General features: G+C 37.7%; 1 protein-coding gene across 1 annotated transcript in view; it reads left to right on the forward strand.

Annotated features, from left to right (window-relative positions):
- toc (toucan) overlaps window positions 1-22,179 on the forward strand; it is a 131,738-nt gene that overhangs the window by 18,983 nt on the left and 90,576 nt on the right. Inside the window, exons 2-3 of the mRNA XM_074093062.1 lie at window positions 5,318-7,668; window positions 10,247-10,383. Coding sequence (XP_073949163.1) covers window positions 5,318-7,668; window positions 10,247-10,383 — 2,488 coding nt within the window. The remainder of the gene's footprint in view (window positions 1-5,317; window positions 7,669-10,246; window positions 10,384-22,179) is intronic.

The following is a 22,179-nucleotide window of genomic DNA, read 5'->3' on the forward strand; positions in this document are numbered from 1 at the left end:
CTAGAGCGTCGACCATAAATCGGGAGACGAGACGTTGGCAAGCCACCCTCTTTAGTGGACTGACGACATCATGAGAGTTGCTGGCAGCCGTCGCTCATTGTGGCATTCTAAAGGGACCTTTGTTCAACAGTGTACATCATCCGGCTGATAGTGTGATGATGTTGGGCCTATTAGCTTGTGTCAAAATAAAACTATAAAATAAAGTTGTATTGGTACAGAGTCCATTCAGAATGCCATTATGACAGTATAGCCCACGGAGGCACCATCCGTGACAACTCCCTGAACCGTGGTGAGCGACTTAATTCAACGGCTCCAAACAAACCGCAGACTGTATGGGTTAGACAAATACATACATTGTTAAACTAGCTGTTGTCCGTGACTTCGCCTATGAGGAATTCGTTTATCCCTATCCAATAACTACGTAACTTTTCGAAAGTGAGATAAATCAGGATGGACATGTGGCCATGTGGCCGATGACCAGAAGCTGATAGAAACAAAAATAATCCATTTCAAGTATATACCGCTCGTTGATGACCATAATCCTCATACAGTCATGAGGAAGCGACTAGGCAGAGAGATCATTTGTTAGAATTATCTGGAATATTTCAAAAGATTGAATAAGATGAATTGAACACGCATTTTTCATGAGTATTTGTGATTCCGTGCCTGGTTTTAAAATAAGACGGACCCATAATATCTTCTGGTGGGTACTTGTACTGTTATCTATTTTGTGACTTGGGGTAGGTACAAAAACCTTTTTTAGGATTCCGTAGCCAAAATGGCAAAAACGGAACTCTTATAGTTTCCCCATGTCTGTCTGTCTGTCCGTCCGCGGCTTTGCTCAGGGACTATCAATGCTAGAAAGCTGTAATTTTGCACGAATATAATATGTAAACTATGCCGACAAAATGGTAGGTACTTACCTCCCATAGACGTAAAGTGGGGGTGATTTTTTTTTCTCATCCTATCTTGTAGTGTGGGATATCGTTGGATAGGTATTTTAAAACCATTACGGAGTTGTTCAAACAATTTTTCGACTCAGTGATTTGTTTGCAAAATATTCAACTTTAAAGTGCAAATTTTCATTTAAATCGGGCCCCCCTCCCCCCTCTAAAATCTAAACCGGTGGGTGGAAAAATTTGAAAAAAAAGATGGTAGTAAGTATATCAAACTTACAAGGAAACTTAACGGTTGAATTTATTAGTATTTAAGAGTAAATAGCAGCCTAAGGTATAAAATATACCTAAACTTGGAATCTTCCGTACAAAATTCGAAATCCTTGGAAAAATATTACTTAATTTCTTCGTAATGATTACGGAACTATTTCGGGCGTGTCCGACACGCTCTTGGCCGGTTTTTTGCTTACTATTTAGTTAGCTAATGACACTTACACGTTGTCGGGTAGCTTTGTAGTTTGTAGCACATAAAACGTTGTTATTGCATTAAGTCTAGTTGAAATAAATTATGAAATAAAAGCAATTAACCTTTTTATTTTTAGCCAATCTAAGTATAGTATATTGTACGAGATGTACTTGCTATTCTTGTCCAATGGCTTAGTCTTAGTAGAAACGATTAAAAATTGGTGTAACCTGGCATCCTCTACGGCCGCGCGGCCCAAACAGAACGGAACTGTAGTCTGTCGATCATAATTGGTGATCCCCATCGCCCTAATGGTATTGCCTGAAAATATCCTTCAACGTATTAAGTAAATTGCCACTGGAAATATTTACGCAATATTATGTGATTGCGTGAAACGTTTTCGATAATATTGGATGGTATTTGTAACAAAAGGAAGCTTATTGAATATCTGCCTGTTCCTTATTACCCGGAATTCACTTCACAAGCGATTAAATCGAATTGGATCGATTTCGCTAAGTTTTCTGCTATCATCGACGGAAATAATCGTGAGTTGATGCGTTTATTCAAATATGCAAGTAATGACTATTGTGTTGCTAAATGCTCGAGCCGGGTTTCTGTATTGACAATAAACTTGCTAATATACTCGATGTTTTTGTCATTTTTTGCAATATTGAATTTGTTTTTTTATTGGTTATAATGTTTGTGTTTTGGAGTTTGAAATTTGTGTCGGTTTCATTTTGATTTAGTGTATTTTCAACGTACTTAGGTATACCTGATGGTCCCGAAGGTAGATCAACATCTTTCAAACGACCGGCAGATTACTTGTTTGGGAACATTTCGTGGCATGTCATGATGCGTATTTTATTCTTATTTTTTTCCATGTTGTGTGTTGTGTTGTTGTTCTCTCTCTCTCTCTCTCTCTCTCTTTCATAATTTAAATAATTTATTGATTCCGAAGTTACTTTGTGAGGGTCCTTATGAATGAACTACAATATATGTATACCTTTCTTCTTCGCTACTAGAAGAACATAGTGTTTGTATTTGTTCCTCTGTTAGTAGTGGAGAAGCAGGCAAAAATATAGTACTTAGTTATTATTATTAGTTGCATCTATTATTATTCGATTACGGTTGAAGATTGTACATTTAAAACATTCATGCTATGGCTATGATTAGCCCATAGCAGTCCACTGCTGGACATAGGCCTCGCCCAATGAGTGCCATAATGTCTAGCAGAGGACAGCCGCAAGGCTGAACTCTAATTTCTGCGATTCATATCTTCATTTAGCTTACGTACCAAAACTAGGGCCACTAACGAAGTATACTTTAAGATATATTCTAGAAAATAAAAACATGAAGTTCCGTGTAATGTAAAGTTGCATCATTTTACCAGGTATTTTGTTTCTTTAATAATCGTGGAAATACTTACTTATAGCGTGTGGTTTAATTACGCGTACAATAAAAATTCGTTTCGAAATGACAAAAATTACTGCGTCGCAAATAATTGCTAATGTCGAAACATTATCGAACGGCTACAGGTAAAACATCGAAGGCTAAGATTGTAATAATTTCTTTCAGTTAAAAATATAGTTCGCCATTGCGCTGCTGCTAGACAATGGCATATATTAGAAAGCTAACGGTTTGGTTACATTGGGTAAGCATATAAAGTAAATGTGTACGTAAAGTAGGTAAATGGGGATTATAAAGGGCTTAAAATAAATATTATCTACATGCATATCATAACTTCCCTATTATATGTTCAGAAACGACTATCAAATGGCCTTTATTAAGAAACCTGGTATCTGCGGGTGCATCTTAATGTTCACATTAAAGTACAGTGCATCTTAATGTTTACATTAAAGTATCGGTACCTAATACTTTTTTTAACAATGCATATCTGTACATATTGTAGAAAACTTATGACATGCATGTAGATAATAATTATTATTCAAAGTCAAAGTCAAAGTCAAAGTCAAAGTCAAAGTCAAAGTCAAATTCAAAGTCAAAATACAGGCCATATCTGAACATATTATAGAAAACTTATGATATGCATGTAGATAAAGTTATGTATGCGGCTATACATAATTAGGCATTAAAACACTCGTGTGATCTTATTATGAAACTCGATGCCTCTCATTATGCACCAGCCACATAAATAACTATTATATGTACGAGTACGTTACTAAGGCGTCAAAAATATCTCCTTTATGGCGGCTACCCTTAATTTGGAGCACTGTTAGAGCGTATTTGGTCTGACGACCGGATAGCCAAGTGGTAAGACTAACTACGAAGCTTGAGGTCCCGGTTTCGATGCCCGGTCGGGGCAGATAATTTTGTAGGTATGGATAATACAAAATGTTCGCTCACGGCAGGCGCGGCGCACTCCGCGATATACTTAGGTGCGATTCTGTAAGTATCAAAACACTTAATGTTAATGTCATTGTTATATTACAAATTCGTCACAGAAAATATCTTGCGACGATTTCGACATTGGCGAAATTCACGATTGTCATATTTTAGAGTGTAATAAGTTCGCATTCTCCATTATTGCACAAAAAAGTTCACAGACGCGTGTCTCAAGCGGATGGCACTCGCGCTCGCTGTGTTCCCAACCGGTCCGAGATGTCCGTGAGCAGTGTCTATGTGTGCGTTGCTCGAGCGCACTTTGTATGTACCTAGATTGATTTCTGTACCTATTTGTTTTGTGGACACGGTTTTACACTCTGAAATAAAATAAAAAATGTCCGAATACCGCACCCCAACCGCCACCAACGCCGGCAACGCACCTGTGATACCCCTCGTGTTGACAGGTGCCCATGGGCCGCGGTGATTGCTTCCCATCAGGTGACCCACATGCTTGTTTTCCCCCTCTTATATAAAAAAAAGTTTTCCGAATTTTCTAAGAAATTAAAAATGTTGACATGGTAACATTGGTAACCCCAGTTAAAACCTATGGTATTTCATCATCCCAGTCTATATTATATCCCACCCACCCACTGCTGGTGCAGGTTTGTTCAGGTTCCTGACGATGTTCTCCTTCACCGTTGGTTGTCTGGAAGAGATCGCTTTTTAGCGATAAGACCGCCTATTGTCTATTATTTTTGTAATGTCTCTGTACTGCTTTTGGTGATCAATAAAGAATATTTGTATTATATTGTAAAGGTCGTGGTAAATTTCAAATGTAATTTCCGCACATGAATTTCGAAAAACTCAGAGGTGCAAGCCGGGGTTTGAACCCACGATCCTCTGCTTGAGAGGGCATAGGTCAATCTACTAGGCCACCACGGCTTACTGAGCAATTTACACTTACACGATTTACTCACGATAAATATATCCAGAACTGAACATAAGCTTTTGAATGCAGCAAGCGTGACTTATATGTCGTCACACGTGTATGTATTGGCTGCCAATCCACTCCATGCATTATGTATGGCAAAACCTCTTATAAGGCAGCGCCAGCGCAGACTGGCCAACATTCTTAAAGATAATTAGAGATGTCGTAGATAATGGATAACGGTAATTTATATATCTCACGCTGTTCCACAGCTAGGTACTGATACTGAGCTCCTCTCGGAGCGAAAGGGTTTGGCTTTTAGTTTCCACCTTAAAGCCCGTAGTAAATTTCAAATGTAGCGATTATAGCGAGCCCTCGAAATCCCCCACATAAAAAATTTGATCAAAATAGTTTGAATGGTTTCTGAGATCCCCGAAATAAATTAATATACAAGTAGTACCATTTGATTAAACAGATATATAATTATTAGAAAGAAAAATCTGCAACAACCTGCTGGTATATGTAGTATCAAAGAGATTTAAACATCATAGTCGTGCAATATAGTGAAGTAACTGACGTCAGCTACCGCATTGAGATAAAATCTCATGGTATCAGTAGTAAAGTACCGAGCAAGGTTGCCAGCGTCAAGGAAAAACACCTCATTAATATTAATTTCGTTTGTTTCAGATCCCCATCGACCGAAATGGCAAGCTGCGCATTCGAGGCATTTACTCGATGAAAAGTATCGATGCTATGAATTCTTCCAAAGATAAACATGCTACTGAACGAGCGGAGAAGGCTAACATAGATGCCGGAACCACAGGAGACAATAAAGAGCTATTCCGTAGCAACTACTTAAACCTAGTTCCAAAAATGAGCTTAAGCTTAGATAAGGGATTAGAGAAAAACCCGCGAATATTAGATTTAAGAGAAAAATTAAACGAAATAACTAAGAAGCAGGACCGGAACGTTGATAAAAAAACTAAAGGGCTCATTAACGGTATCACACAACTCGTGGATGAGAAAGATCAAAATGAATCTGGACCGTACAGTCTTCTATTCGATCTCCAACCAGCGACATCTACGTTCAAAGAGAGCACTGAAAGAGATCTTTTAAGCACACAAAGTTTAAAGAATTCAATGATTTCCATAAATAAAAGTGCCGAAAGGCTGCCTAACGTTATAAACTTCGATGACAAACCAATGCGAGAATTCGAATACTCATGCGAAAATCAAATAACTTATCCTGTTACGAAAACTTTTAATACTCATTCCCGGTCTGACCTCTGTTTGCAACTCAAATCGCAAATACATACTCGAATATTTGACTCAAATTTGAGTCCTAATGATAATTCACTAAGTAGGACAAATGAAGAGAATTCACTTGACGATAGTTTGGGTATTTTAACGCCTGACCAGATGGATGATATTTGCTACTTAGAAAACGCCTTTTCTCCAACAGTGGAGGGGCTTCCAATATTCTGTGATAATAATGAGAGTAAAGTATCACCCGATTATAGTGACACGCCGTCTACTGATAAGACTGAAAGCAACTCAGCAGTTTCAACGATACAAAACGATGAATTTGAAAAGAATGACTGCACAGCACCTATAATGGTAAAACATATTGAATCTAATAAGAAGGATATAATAGTATCTAAGTCTTGTGATAATTTATCTGCTCAAAACATAAGTTCAACGTCAGTTATTCCCGATATCGTGACTTGTGACGATAAACAAAATAAAATTGAAGAAATCGACGTTGTCAAAGCTGAATTTATTCCGAATATGATAGATGAAGAATTCATGCCTTCTATTCACAGTAGCATTTTAGAGCCAGTCAGTTCCATAGCTGAGACAACAGTTAATTTAGAATTGCCTCTGGATTGTAAACATGAAAATCGATCAGTAGTTCAAAGAATTGAACAAACTCCATCACCGGAAGATTTACCTCTCGATAGTTCTGACATAAACGGTGAGATAAGTACTTACTCTCAGTTCTCTAGCTCTACATTGCACGATTCACAGACTTACTCGGACAATAAAAATGAGTATCCAAAATCTATGGAAACATCGAAAGTGTCCAATAGTTTTATTACAAGTATTACTAGTATTACGAGTTTAGATGGGTATCAAGGTGATGGTGAAATGTCGAGGCCAGTAAGCAGAGCCGCGGATCATTCTATAGAACCCCGTGAAGATGCTATAGAAATGGAATGGCAAAATGTTCCCGTGACTAGACGAGCAGATCCGATGACTGATTCAGATTTCTTCACCGAGAGTGACGCCGACGGTCTGGATGATCACATGCACAGAGGAGACCGAAAAGCTCAAGTAATAGATGGGGCCTTGTATGGTGGCAAAAGTAGCAATGGAAATCCACCTCTGATTGTGAACAGAAACGACGATTCCTGCATGGAATCCAGTGGCGTTTACACTGACTTTGAAAATCACCGTACGTCACCGGTATTTTTAAATGTCATCGATGATATGTCTCCCGAAGGCTCGACACCGTCGACACACTCGGAATGCAGTCAAAAGAATGTTAGTCCTGGTCAAATAAATACCTATTTTACTCCTATCGAGGAATCTATGAACCAAGATGCTCCAGCTGCGACTCATGTTGTGGACGAAGACAAAACTCCTAAAGAAGCCAGCAAGCGTAATTCTCTGAACAGCGAAAAAGATGTTAGATCGACTGTTAAAAGTAAGGAAGAAAAGAGGAGCTTCACACTTAAGAAGTACAAAATGCCTAAACGTGATGTGCCAAGTAAATTGAAAACTATGTTAGCAAACCGTAGTACAGATGCTGATAATAGCGTCCAAAGCAGCCCAAAGACAGTAAAGAAGCCCGAAAGACGTGAAAGCCTTACCAAGAAAAACACAATAGACCTCAAGGCAGATTACAAAATGAAATCTTTCAAAGATATTAAATCGAAGGTGGACTGTTCATTCTCCTTGCAAAGATCTCAAACTGCTTGCAGTGTTACTAGGATGTTAAGTTCTAAATCGACTAACACTAACTTGAAGCCTAAGAGGTAATTCGCATTATTATTTTATCTCTAACTTTCATTAATAAGTAGTATCAAATGCTATTTTTCCTTAACTAATCCTTAATTCAAGTGATTTGAGCTATCTTTAAATTAGTTTTCAATATTAACTACATGCTCATGCTATTTTTAATGATTGGCCTCAATGAGGGCTATCGCGAATGAATTCGCCGCTAGAGGCGCTAGTGTAGCGTGAGATCTCCGAAATGTCAAATCTCATAGTTTTTGGGTGAGCTACGCGGGTTTATTTATAATTAGAATAATTTTGTGAATATTTTGCAATATATGAAATTGATTATGGCAAATATGCGTTCCGGGGAAATGAATGTCTGTGTTTTGAGACAGTTTTGTCTTTCGGAAACCTTTGTCCTCCCTTTTTTCCGAACAAAACAGGGACTATGCAACACTGTGGCATGCTCAATATTTATATGGTACGGTTTTAAGGTGTATTAAATATGATTTTAATCTAAACTTTGTTTCCACGCCCGTAAGAACAGACTTTCAAAACCATTCTTAAAAACCTCACGCAACAGTGCGCCATCTAGTGAGACAAAAAACGATAGCCCCATTGTCTGAGCTTTACCTTTCAAATTATGATTACGTTTTTCATATTTAGCATTTAATTTCTAATACATAGTAATTCTCATCGAGCTTGTGCACTTAAACATGAATTGATATCAACACGCAAATTGCTTGTTTACTAAGTTGCAAAAAATGTTGAAATCGTCAAAACAAACTGAGTGATAAGCATAATTAAAGGTTCGTTCACTTTCGATCTAATTAAGCTACACAACTAATGAATGTAGAGTTTCAAGAAATAACAGAATTAACATAGAAATCATTGTTTGTTTTAGTGTTTTGCTCTCTGATTTAGAGGCTGTTGGTTAAGCTACCACAGGGTTTTCCCCAGTAAATATTATACATTATATTAATAATTTATTGAATCAGGCGTTACTTTGCGGAGGTCCATATCAGGGAGGAAGGTTGGGTTTGTGTGATTTGTGTGTGTTCTTACAGTGTGGAGGTGGATGAACTGCATGAACACGCATATTTTGCATAAGCTTAGGCTACGTATGCACTATGCGGCCAACCGCGCGGTTTTAGCGCGTCTTCTCTTTCTCGACCGATACTTTGAAGAGGGACGGCGCGCTAAAACCGCACGGTTAGCCGCATAGTGTGTACGTAGCCTTAGCTATCGTAAGGTCGCGGGTGAGCAAGGAAATTCTTTTAGTTCATTAATAATTTATTTCAAACATATAAAGTTCATATTGTTAACAATTTTATTGTCTTATTACCTAAGTTAGTGCCATAAAATTAAAATTAAAACCAAGATCAAATAAGTATACCTCCTAAAAATACATTGAAAAACATAACCAGGAACAGAATTAATAAATTATAAATTTAAATGAAGAGTCACTAACGTTAATACAAAAGCAATAAAATAAAAACAAAATACAAATAACGTAACCATTATTAAAAAGGGTAGATCGCTCTGAAGCGATAAGGCCGCCTATTGCTTACCTTAGAAAATCTCTATGTACGAGTATATTATACTTGCGTTTTCTGTTCTGCTTACTGTATTGGTGTTGGTGTGCAATAATGAGTTATTGTATTGTAATTTTGGAGCGCGAGTGACAGTCATTCCAGTGCGTTACTATAAAAACTCAATGCTAAATACAGTGATTATCATGAGTAAGGACTTAGATCCAAATATATCAACGTATTGCACGCACATTTAACATGCTACAAATGATCCACATGATATCGAGCCTATTAGAATGGTCACTCCTCATTTGTTCCAATCACATGCATTTAATATTGATCAACTGCGATCAGCGGAACGAACCTATGCCAATCCGCAATTTTGCTTCGCCATCCGACCCGACGATTGGGTCATTTGACACGATTGGAGATTGCCAGTTTCCTGTCGCAGAGGATGGAGTTCGATTCCCCATTAAAGCAATTAAGGACAGTTTGGAGCTATTTGAATTCTGAGTACAGTCAGCAGCTGAAGTGAATGAGCGGTTGCGGTGCCCAAAATGATCTCTTATTATATTACTTTGGCAGTAGAAGTCACGCTCATCCACTTCTGCTGCTGACGTACTTATACTTAATTAATATCTATAAATTATAACTTCTTAAATGTGTCGTGTACAGGTCGAGTCACAAGAGCTGTCACGAATGGATTGAACGAAAGTAATGTCACTTAGACATTTTTGTACGAAAATTACTGATGCATGTCATTCTTAACCCCCGACGCAAAAAGAGGGGTGTTATAAGTTCGATCGCTATGTGTGTCTGTATCTGTCTGGGGCACCGTAACTCTTAAACAGGTGGACCGATTTGAATGCGGTTTTTTTTAATTGAAAGCAGGTTTTTTAGCGATGGTTCTTAGACATGTTTTATCAAAATCGGTACAGCCGTTTTTGAGATATTGAACTTTGAAGTGACAAGGTCGGGGTTTTTTTCAACTTTTTGTTGGTTAGGTTAGTTAGTGTACAATAAAGAGTCTTTGTATTGTATTGTATAGAATAGAACCTTGGTAACGTTTTATTTACCATTGCAGCCGCCACATGCGCGTGCGCATGGAGCTTGGTTCAGCGGCGGGCAGCGGCAAGAGCAGCCTCCACAGTTCGCAGAGCGACCTCAGTGCCACCAGCTCGCCCCCTGGCAAGCACCCCGCTAGCCGGTTCCCTTTGCTGAGTAAGTCTTTTTTTACATTTTGTATATTCTAGCTTTTTTTTTTCAAGCAACATGACTCATAGAACACAAAAAGGAAAGAAAAAATAATAATACACATCATAGAAACAAAATACACTTGATTAATAAATAAATTACATTTCATCGGGTTTTGATCGGTGCCCTTAGTGTATCGCAAACCTTCCGCTAGAGTTCCGCTGTTCGTGTTTCCATATAAATTGAGATTTTAACGCGAACGCGATCGTGACGTATTTTGTAACCGAAAACGTACACTAAGGGTACTTACAGGTGGTTAAGCGTTACTATCTCATGTTTATTAGCACAACGGAAGGACAACCCGCAAGAATTTTGCTCACGCTATAGCGTATAGCTTAGCGCTATAGCTATAGCGTGACAAGCTTGTATGAGCACACTCGGTAGAATCCTAGCCCTATACCACGAAGTGCAAAACTCGAACTTCGTATTTGCCGTCCCGCTGACGCTTATGTCATTTAATACGCGAGTGAAAGGGACGGTGCGATACGAACTTCGATTTGCGAGTTTCATGTAGCCCCTCTGTTCCTGTCGCAGTCAACATTTGCCGCACTCATAAAAAAAACTTAGTAGGAACAGCAGATCCTCCCTGCGACAGGGTTCCACCAAGTGCCACGTACGAAGTTGTCAGGATATAGATGTTAGTATCGGTATTATCTTTAGTTTTCATAAAAATGTAAACCTGAGCATCACCTTTTTTTAACAATACTGACGAAACGGTAATGGCTGAAAGAAATGTCGCAAAGACGCTCAATATTCACCCTTCTTTGCAGAGTATTGCAGGTGTGTTGCCAGCCTAAAGGGCTAAATTATAATACCTCAAGTCAAGTGACAGTTATGTCACTGGCTGTTTTATTCTCTGCGACATGATTATAAGTCTTCTCTTTTCAATTAGGTACCCCACGAAATTCTATTCGTAAATTATGAATCCGTGTCCATATTGCTATATTTTTTTTGGATAATTTGAAGACTCATACCATACCGGTAAGTTTTCGAATAGTTCATTCGAATTTCAAATTTAAAACAATGATTTATATCATGGGTTCTTTGCATGGGTTTTTCACAGGCGTGACATTAAGTACCTATCGCCTCAGATAGGTATAATTAATTTATGCCAGACGTCACTCACTTTAAATAAAACGAATAAACAGGTATTTCATGTATGGAGAGAGAGAGAGAGAGAGAGAGAGAGAGAGAGAGAGACATTTATTTACGCATATTCGATACACATAAAAATAGATTAGATGGAAAGAATAAAAAAAATAACATCTAATAGTATAGTATCGTGTAGTATTGATTTTATAACTAAGTGCATCGCCCGTCTGGCCTCCTGTGAAGGTCAAGATTACAGTTTGCATTTGTACTTAGTTTAGTTCTTATTCAGTTCTCCATTTATGTCCAGTGCCTATAATTTTGTTCATAGCAATTTGCTACGAAGGAATCAGTAGGCGTTTCATTATTATTCACAAGCCAATAATAAATAACGTATGTAATTTGAGCAATATTTAATTGCGCGGGTGAAACAAAATGTCAAGGAAATAATTAAAGCATTTTTTTTTGGTTATATAAGTAGGTATAACGAATGCTCAAAGACATCTTAAGCCGAGTTTAGACTTGCAAGAAAAATCGTGCAAGTTGCATTACATTGCGGCGCTCGATTGATCACTACAAACAAACTCGTTGCCTCGTTGGCTTTACGGCCTCGCAATGTAATGCAACTTGCATGATTTTTCTTGCAAGTCTAAACTCGGCTTTAGATATTTGGTTACGCTTCGCCAACGTATATACAGAGGGTGGAAAAAATTGATGAGCTCTGGCGGGAAACTACATTAAATACTTTAGTTATCTCATTATTTTTTAAAGAAACAAATTTGCATTAAATTAATCCCTAATTCCCTTGGTCACGGCATCACGCGTGAACGGCTGCACCGATTTCGCTAATTATTTTTTTGTTGTGTTTGCTATTGTCAGGAGAAGGTTCTTATAAAAGAAGATTTAGAAAAAAAACTAGGTACACCGGGGGCGAAGCCGCGGGCACCAGATATTAGTTCATATACCTTAGTTAAAACGTATGGTAAACTTGCATAGCTGCTCCATCATCAGACCCTAGTATCATCATTGCAATATTGCATACCACCCTACAGTACACCCTAAGAATAGTCTTAGGGTCTAACAAGCCCATGAAATGGCTAGTTTACTTATATCGAAAATACAAACTGAGACATGGAAGCACAGAAAAACCAGAAAAAGAGACCAGCACTGGGAATCGAACCCAGGTCCTTAGCAATCCGTGCTGCGTGCTATAACCCCTACACCACTGCTGGACAGGAATCTAGACACGAACTTTTCCTATGCATACATATCTCAGGTTGCTTATTTCTACTTTACTACTTAAGCAGCAGTACTAGCGACATCTATGTTGCGTCGACAGACGTCACACTCGAAAACGTCACGTCGTCTAGGAAAAGTTCGTGCCTAGATTACTGTCCAGCAGTGGTGTAGGGGTTATAGCACGCAGCACAGAATGCTGAGGACCTGGGTTCGATTCCCAGTGCTGGTCTCTTTTTCTGGTTTTACTTTGCATCCATGTCTCAGTTTGTATTTTCGATATGGTTTCACGGGATACCCGTAAAAGTAACAAATTTGGAGTTGAAATAAAAAATACAAAAAGACTCATCATAAAAAAAACCAACCATAGTTTACTTATGTTTTTATTTCTTGAGGTCATCGTCAGATGATCTGATTCAGATCAGCTTTATAGTTACCATACTAAGTACTGTTGTTATCAAAACTTTTTTTAAATATGATAGGGGGAAAACGAGAAGGCGGGTCACCGTCACCTGTGATGGAAAGCAAGCACCGCCACGCATGGACACCCACAACATAAGTTGAGTTACGCATAATTGCCAAGTTTCGTGACAATACAACAGTAAAAATTGGTGAAAATCAAGTTTAAAGATTCATTCCCCATAGGTACATAGTTACAAGTAAGAGCGTATTAAAAAGATAGGTACTTAACGTCCTTACAATCTCGTCGTCACGCTTAGGTCATAGTTGATATAGTCTTAAGTCTATAAAGCGGGTGACCTAGCATCTAATCGAATTAGAGGTCAAACAAATAACACGTGATCTGAGCGATCAGTTAAGTAGCTAAGTATGACTTATATTTATTTTGGACGTATAGTATATGTACGATATAATTATGTATGTATTCGTAGATGTATTGCTGTTACGTTTAAATTTTCTGATCTACTTTTGATGCACCACCCGTTGTAAATGAGTCCTTCCTTCTTTCTGTAAAAAAGGTTGCCTGGAAGAGATCGCTCTCAAGCCGCCTATTGCTCACCTTGTAATTTTAATAATTTGTTTTCTGTATCGCATACTATGTCTGGTGTACAATAAAGAGTCTTTGTATTGTATTGTATTGTATGACTTATAATATAAGCTTACTTAACAAGTTTACAAAAACACATATGCAAGAAAATACCGGCTATGCGCGACTCGGATGCGACACCGCGGGTTCCGTGCAAATTTGTATTCACAGAATATCCTGTGTTAGCAGAGGGCCTCGATGCAAAATTTACTTACGCAGTATACTCGTTTATAGGATCATTTTTAGGGTTCCGTACCCAAAGGGTAAAAACGGAAACCCTATTACTAAGACTTCGCTGTCCGTCCGTCCGTCTGTCGGTGCGTCGGTCACTGTGTTGAAATTTTCACAGATTAGATAATATGTGTAACTGTGACCGACTGTGACCGATATATGTGTGTGTGAAATACATATTAATACTAAAAACCGAATAAAATAAATATTTAAGCGGGGCTCCCATACAAAAACGTGTTTTTTTGCCGTTTTTTGCTAATGTCTAATGAATGTTGTATAGATGGTACGGAACCCTTTGTGCGCGAGTCCGACTCGCACTTGGCCAGTTTTTTGATTGACATGAACAGACAGACATAAAAAAAAGCTTTTAGGACTTTTCTCATTGGTTGTGCTATACCTTCATACCAAATTTCAAGTTTCTAGGACATACGCCCATAGGTTTTTCAGTTAGGTAAATACTACGTAAATTTGTATGGAAACAGCTTTTCAAATGACTTAGAAGTTTCATTTTTTTTTTCACTGTTACAAGGGGTAGTAGAGCTGAGTTCCTGAGAAAAAGGGCACTTCACAGACAGACAGACGGACAACAAAGTGATTATATAAGTGATCCCGTTTTTTTCCTTTTGGAATAGATACGGAACTCTAACTTCCCATTGCGGCGTTTGGATCGGTCGCTCAAAACTCGATAGCCCAACGGCCACGCAATGTAAAGCAATTTACGCAGTGTCTGGCATAACAGTAAATACCGTAAACTGATTCAACTTTGCCCTCTGGCCCCAACATTGCCTGAGTTAATTTAGAGTCGATAACTTAGGACTCTTATAGGTTTTAAACTTTTATCTACATTATTATTACGGGGAGACAAAAGTTTAAAAACCTAAAGGGTGCTAAGTTATCGACTCTAAATCGAATCAGGCAATGTTGGGGCTAGAGGGCAAAGTTGAAGCAGTTTACGGTATTTTTATTATTTTTCTGGTATAATTGGCTGCATGATTTGCTTCATACTGTACTTATATACGCGTCCCACTGCTGGGCAATGGTTTTCTGTGAGTGCTTTGGGTTAGGTAGTTTCTGGGCCCAGTTCAGTGCGAATGAGGGCTATCGCGTATGAATTCGCCACTAGAGGCGCTAGTGTAGCGTGAGGTCTCCGAAATGTCAAACCTCATAGTTTTTGGGTGAGCTACGCGGGTTTAACTAGAATAATTTTGTGAATATTTTGCAATACCTGAAATTAATTATGGCAAATATGCGTTCCGGGGCAATTAATGTCTGTGTTTTGAGACAGTTTCGTCTTTCGGAAACCTTTGTCCTCCCTTTTTTCCGAACAAAACGGGGACTATGCAACACAGTGGCATGCTCGATATTTTTATGGTACGGTTTTAAGGTGTATTAAATATGATTTTAATCTAAACTTTGTTTTCACGCCCGTAATAACAGACTTTGAAAGCCATACTTAAAAACCTCACGCCATCTAGTGAGACAAAAAACGATAGCCCTCATTGAGTGAGACCGCATACACGTTATGGAACTGCTTGGCAGATGTGTGCTGGTTCACCGAAAATCGCTATATTTTGTTAACCCCCGACGCAAAAAGAGGGGTGTTATAATATGTCTATTGCCTTTTCATTTACGGTATCAGGCATTATTGTACAAACGCCTGTTATTTTGTGTCGGTGCGTAAAAAGTGAGTTTGCTCGTAGAGATATAGCAGGCGTGAAAACTTGTATTTCGCTATCGTATGTCGACGAAATTTCAATGTGTCGCCTAATCCATGTTTGGTTATGTGTTTTTTCTGTATATAACAGATAAGGCTCAAACTACAGTACTAACTTTTGAATATTTAAATAAGTTTGAATAATAATTGTTTTTGCCATTTATAAATAACTAGCTTTTTCCCGCAGCTTCGCCCGCGTGGAATTCGGTTATCGCGCGCTGTTCCCTCGGGAACTGTGCATTTTTCCGGGATAAAAAGTAGCCTATGTCACTCTCGGGCCCATAAACTATCTCTATGCCAAAAATCACGTCGATCCGTCGCTCCGTTACGGCGTGAAAGACGGACAAACATACACACAAACACACACACACACACTTTCGCATTTATAATATTAGTATGGATTTAAAGTACCATCAGCCAAATAAGTGGTCTATCAATTTTTAAACAAGTGCCTAACATATTAATATGTCGCTATAGTCGAACTTTCAAGTTGACAGACATGTCTATTGGCATTATTGTTGTATGACATGCAAACGATTATCAACTTTAGGGTGGGAGACCACATATTTGGCTACTGGTACAACATGGGCGACCGAGCTTTGCTCGGGCTAAAACTCGATAATAAGCGTTTTCCCTTCAGGTTTTCTCAGAGATAAGACCAAGCTAGATCGATTTGTCATTCCCGAAGACTCCTACATACCAAATTTCAACGAAATCGTTGGAGCCGTTTTCGAGAGTAAAACAATTCTTACAAAAATAACAGTTTAACTAGTTAACCCTCCTCTTGCGATTCCCGGCGCAAAAGTGCCCATAACGCTCGCTTCATTTCTACGTAGGTATCTATTTAAAGTTATTTATTTGCCTTTTTAAAGATTGCCAGTTTATTTGCCATTTTCTTAAGAATGATAGAAATGATTGCCAGTATACTTTATCAGGTGTCATTTGTCTGACGATAGGAGAATAATTGTAGAAATAGTTCTGGGCATTTAAGGGTTAATCACATATTCAAACTTAATAATTAAGAATCATTTAATTTACTTAGCAATTTTATTTCAATATGTTTTTTATTACACCATATTTATTTATTTTTAAGTTTATACCTACTTTGAACAGGAAAATAACACAGTCAGCCCATTATTCAAGCCTCAATTTTACAGTCATTTCAGATTAAACTCACATTAATGACATATTTTCCTGCCAACGGAACAAAAAACTAAATGTATACCTACTTACTTGTTTATCAAACTTGGCATCATTATAGCAGTTATATACTCGCCCAACGCAAACATTATTAAACTCATTATACCTACTTATAAACATGAACTCTAATAATCGGTGAACATACATAAAAAAATAATAATACAAACATTGGAACATAGAACCTCCTTCTTTTTTGAAGTCGGTTAAAAACGAAACAGCATCCACCCCCATCAGAAATCAGCTGAGCAATCTCAAGCACAAATCGATGCGGAAGGTCAACACTGGCACTGCCACGGGACGCTATTGTCAAGTTAGACCGCATGGCAACTGGCATCCTGTCATTCTGGCATTTCCTCTAGCCGGCCGCCACTTCGCCAGTCTCTTAACAGACGCCGGCGCGCGCCGCCGCCCGTCCGTCGCGTCGCTGACGTCAACTTGCACCGCGAAAAATCAATGGATTCCTGACTTCCCCAATAGGTTAACCGCATACCGCATTTTCACGACGAAAATGTGCCATATGCCAGTGAAGTGTTAACAAGGCGGATGTGAAAAGCGGCGCGTTCAAACGGTTCACTTTCCAGTATTTTCTTGTGCGGTGTCATAATTTCAGTTCGATCTTGCGGATGGATACATGCGGAGTTTTTTTTTTTCTAAAAGCGCACACGTTTGAGTGATCATTTGTTTATTTTTCATAAAAACAGCCAGTTGCTGGTTGCGTATGATTAAGTTTCGAGTTTAATTTAACTGGCCTTCGCCATCAACGGCAACTGGTTAAACAGCTAAGTATTTTGTTGACTGTATGGGATGCCATTCAAAAGTAAACAAGAACGACACCTACGTACCTATTGCTGTCTAGGCTTGTACTTCACCGTGGACTGTTTCTTTGCCATTGTAATTTTAAGTCATATTAAGTATAAACTACGTCTATTGTTGTTGCACTTTCATAAGACTGGACGCTGGATGCTCTTAGGAAATTCTTTAGTTATGCAAAGCAAGCGTTGACAGGATGCTTGTTGAAATTCAGATTGTGTAAATATTTTGTTTGCATGATAAAAAATTTGCACGGTTATAATTATAAACAATGCTACCCATACCTTATAATAATATTAACTTCGAGAGAAATAAACCGTCTTTTGATCAGAATAATAATTATATATTCTTCAATCGTTTAAATGCGCCTTAAAGGGCAAATTCGGTGCAATACATTACCTGCTAGCATGAAACTCTTACCTACTACTTTTTGAAGAAATAAGTTTTCTTGCAGACCGTAGATATTCTGTGTTGACTGTATTTGCATTGTCATCCTATTAAAAATATTTGTCAATTTATTTGTCAATAAAAAAATACAGAATTACAGTTCAAACCAATGCGCTGTAAAATTCAGATTAAGTATAGAAACGATTACTAAAGGATAGGATATTGATATGTTATAGATTTCCAAGTCCTGAACAAAAGTCTCTGTTTCCGAGTCCCTTTCAGAGTTTAGTTTGGTTTTTTAGAGACTTTATTCAAGACTTTGAAATCATAACATATCAAAATCTCAGGGTATTTAACTGAAACCACATTTTCCAAACGTTAGGTCCAGGATCCTTCGAACCCAATCCGATCACTAAAAATGGATGACATTCAGTTTGCTAAATTTGATATTCGTACAGTCACTGTCTCTAGCATCAATATCTGACACAGCAAAACGCATATAAATATCTGATACGACTCTATTTCTAGAGACGGTAGGACGTGTCATGTCAGATATTTTTGCACGCTCCGCTGTGGCAGATATTAATGCAAGTGACTGTACAAACGAACATAACAAGTTATACAAGTTGTTAATAAAATAACCGAAAATCTGAAAGTAACTAGTTTGTTCAGAATCGAGAGGAAGAACGATTAAACTAAACTTTAAACCAGGTTGCGTTCTTCTTTTAAACGCCTCTTTGACTGTCCCTTGCCAAATATCTAAGCGAGGTTTCAATATTATAGAGACATTTACGGACCCTTATTATGTCACTTTTGATTTTATTCATAGAACGATGAAGCGTAAATGACATAAATATATGAAGTGCGAGTGTAGAATTAGAATTACTAAGTAAGCAAAACATAAGAATATTTTAAGAAGTAATATTAGCTATTTATAAGTATACTAATATAACATTAAATTACTTTAAAATTAAAGACAGTTGTAGTGTCTGAAGTTTTCGGTTTAATGATTAACACCGCGCAAAAGTGATAAAGTAATCAATATCTATGCAAATATTAACATTGTCGATTCTGAAGAGATTGCTTATTATTATCGTTTCCAAAGAAAGTAATTAAGTAGTTTAACCTCTGCGTGATATTACGTTAACATTGCTAACTACCAATACTACCATTGTTATGATCGGCTTAAAATTTCAATAAAAACATACGTAGAATTTAACAACGCATCTTACATAAGCCGATGTAACCAAGCACTGCAAGTTAATTAGTAATTATACACCAAAGAAAATAACAGACCAAAATAGAAAGTGCACAATGCACGCTGGTTTCATGTGCAACCGAGTGTCAAGTAATTAAAAGAGCATACCGGCTACTTGACAGTTCTTTTGAACAAAAACAAAATCTTATTAGCAGGACAACACCGATCCACCTAGTGGGAGGGCTGCCAATGATGCATCTTTCAATTCGTGTTACTAAAGACATTTCCTTCCCCATTTGTGTTTTATCTTTCTTAATTGTTCTTCAGGCCAAATTTAAAGTCTTTCTGACTAGTAAAAGTGGGTGACTTGCTAGATTTGATCAACAAGTAGTAACTATAATTTATCCCTTTACATCTGAAATTATAAGTTCGTGAATTTAAGATGCAAAACATAAAGACAAAACTCACGATTCGAACAAAGCATGTAAAATAAAAACTTGTAATTTCATCGTTCGATAACTATGCACATTGGACATTCAAACAGAGGAAACATAATTATACTCGTAGGGTATTAATTTGTCTTTTGCTACTTTGAATGTTGCAATTGCAAAAAACTTCGCGCTTTGCCAAACATGTCTAAATATAACTTCTGACTGTATACCTCTAGCTTATTAACATGAGCTAGTTGTCATTTGTTTACAAAATACTTAGCGCTTTTCAAGGAGCGTGGCAATATTGTGAAACAAAAGACCATTTCAATTATGTTTAGTGGATTTCTAACTCGCTGCAGATTGTCCACTCAAAGGCTACAGAAAAATTTGCTAATAGATACATACAAACCACTTTAAAAGTGACATACATTTGAAGGTGTAACTTCAAAACTTAAAGACATACTTTAAACTTAAAGTTGTCGATAAATTTAATGAATAAAGTAGAAAGATAATAAATAAATTAGAGCCATTAAAGCCCTACGACGCTTTTAATAAATGGGAGCAGATAAATCAAGTAAATACCTGCTGCGTAGTAACAAGTATTAAAGAACCTGTTAGACATCGGGAAAAAAATCACACACAACACACACAAGTTCAAATGTCCAATATAGAAAGCAATTCAATAACTTCTAGGCATGGCGTGGCGAATTTCATAGCTGTCAAATTGTTATCGAGAATACCGAATATTGTTGTGCTAAACTGACTTTCACCGTGACTGGTGACATGCTAGCACGCGAGAAGTAACTGAATGAACGTTTCCTTGATACAGATGAGACGAATAAATATAAAAAGCAACAAGCAAAAAAGGCCAAGGAAACAGGCTAAATAAAATGGGACGACTATCGTACTGCAATTTCTCTACTCGTAAATAAAGCGATTTTTGTAACGATCCTAATTTTGATATGTGATTAGGCATCGATTAAAGTGCCATGTTTATTTTGGTAAAATTTTGAATTTTTGGTTATATTTAGTGATTTGACCAGATTTGTTGAATTCCATAGATCCACACATAATGAAGAAGATAAAAATGCTTTATAGTGTTCTATTAACGATACCTACTGAATGGCAAATTAAAATATGAATGTTTTTGTTGGAATCTGAAGTCTTGCTTTGCTTGTGATCTCGGCCTTTGCAGTTTGATGGAAATGTTGAGTTGTACAAGTAAATGGGATCCGACCATAACCTACCTCTATAGTTTGACTATTGGATCCATTGATTAATATTGTGGAGCCATCTCCGATTTTTTTTATTGCATCACTTTCAAAACGGATCACAAATGTTCAAGTTATCTGTGAACACTCACAAAAAATCTTCCGCTTTGAACTCGGAGTTAAGTGTATCAAACTTTTGCAAAAGTTGCCTTTTACTGACGTTCAAACTTAGGTTTAGTCTTATTACCTTTTTGGGCAGATTCAGGACGTTCTATATGCAATTTTTAAATCATAGGATTATCGTCCTAATGGATTGTGGAGTCCAGCGAAACCCGCTGAAAGGCGACGCGGTGTAACGAGTTATTCTCGTCGGCGGATTTGTTTGACGCGGCGAAGCGTTGACCCCGCGCTTGCGCAGCGGTTGCCTTCCACTGAAGATACCTGTAGGCCGCTGTCTATCGCTAAGTCTGATGTTTTATCTGTGCCAAACGCAACCCTCAACAAGGCATAATTGTCCAATTTGGGAGAAGCCACTAAAATATACCTTATGTGCTATATAAACCTGGGGCTCTTCAAGGCTAGAGTGAGTAGGTTGTTACTGTAGCAGTGAGATACACCTTTGACCTCATCTGCACATTTTATCACCGGAGATGGGGGTCAATCACGGGTATGTTTTAAGTTAAAAAAAGTTATTTATTTCATCGGCTGTCTTACTCTCCATAGCGAAATCAATAGCGCCTGTGGCGTTCTTATTCGTACCTTCTACTTCTAGTCGTATTTTATTAAAACGAATATGATTTCTATAAAGAACTAAGGAATTGCTACCTTTCTTTAACTAAGCTCGATTCGAAGTAATAATATTTTGATCCATGTTCAATGATGACCTTTCTAAAAAATAACTGCAATGTTACCTATAGGTAAAAGTAAAAATAAAAAAAGATAGCCATAAAGTTTTCACCGATCTGCGTTTAAGCATGCGCAATTTAATTTATAACATAAACTTAAACATTTTCATTCAGTTACTAGATCTCATAGTGTTACTAAAGTAAAGCTTAGATCGCAGCCTTTGGTCTTGTGTAAATAGTCGTAAGTAAGCACTTCAGCCCACTCGCTAACCACAGCCAGTTTGCACGCCATCCTTCAAAGACGTAGCTTCACGTTAAATTGAGTTGCAAAATAGGTACAAAAGGACGGACATGTATTGCGAAATT

Source organism: Choristoneura fumiferana, chromosome 10, assembly GCF_025370935.1.
Source record: "Choristoneura fumiferana chromosome 10, NRCan_CFum_1, whole genome shotgun sequence".
NCBI classification, from domain to species: Eukaryota; Metazoa; Arthropoda; class Insecta; order Lepidoptera; family Tortricidae; genus Choristoneura; species Choristoneura fumiferana.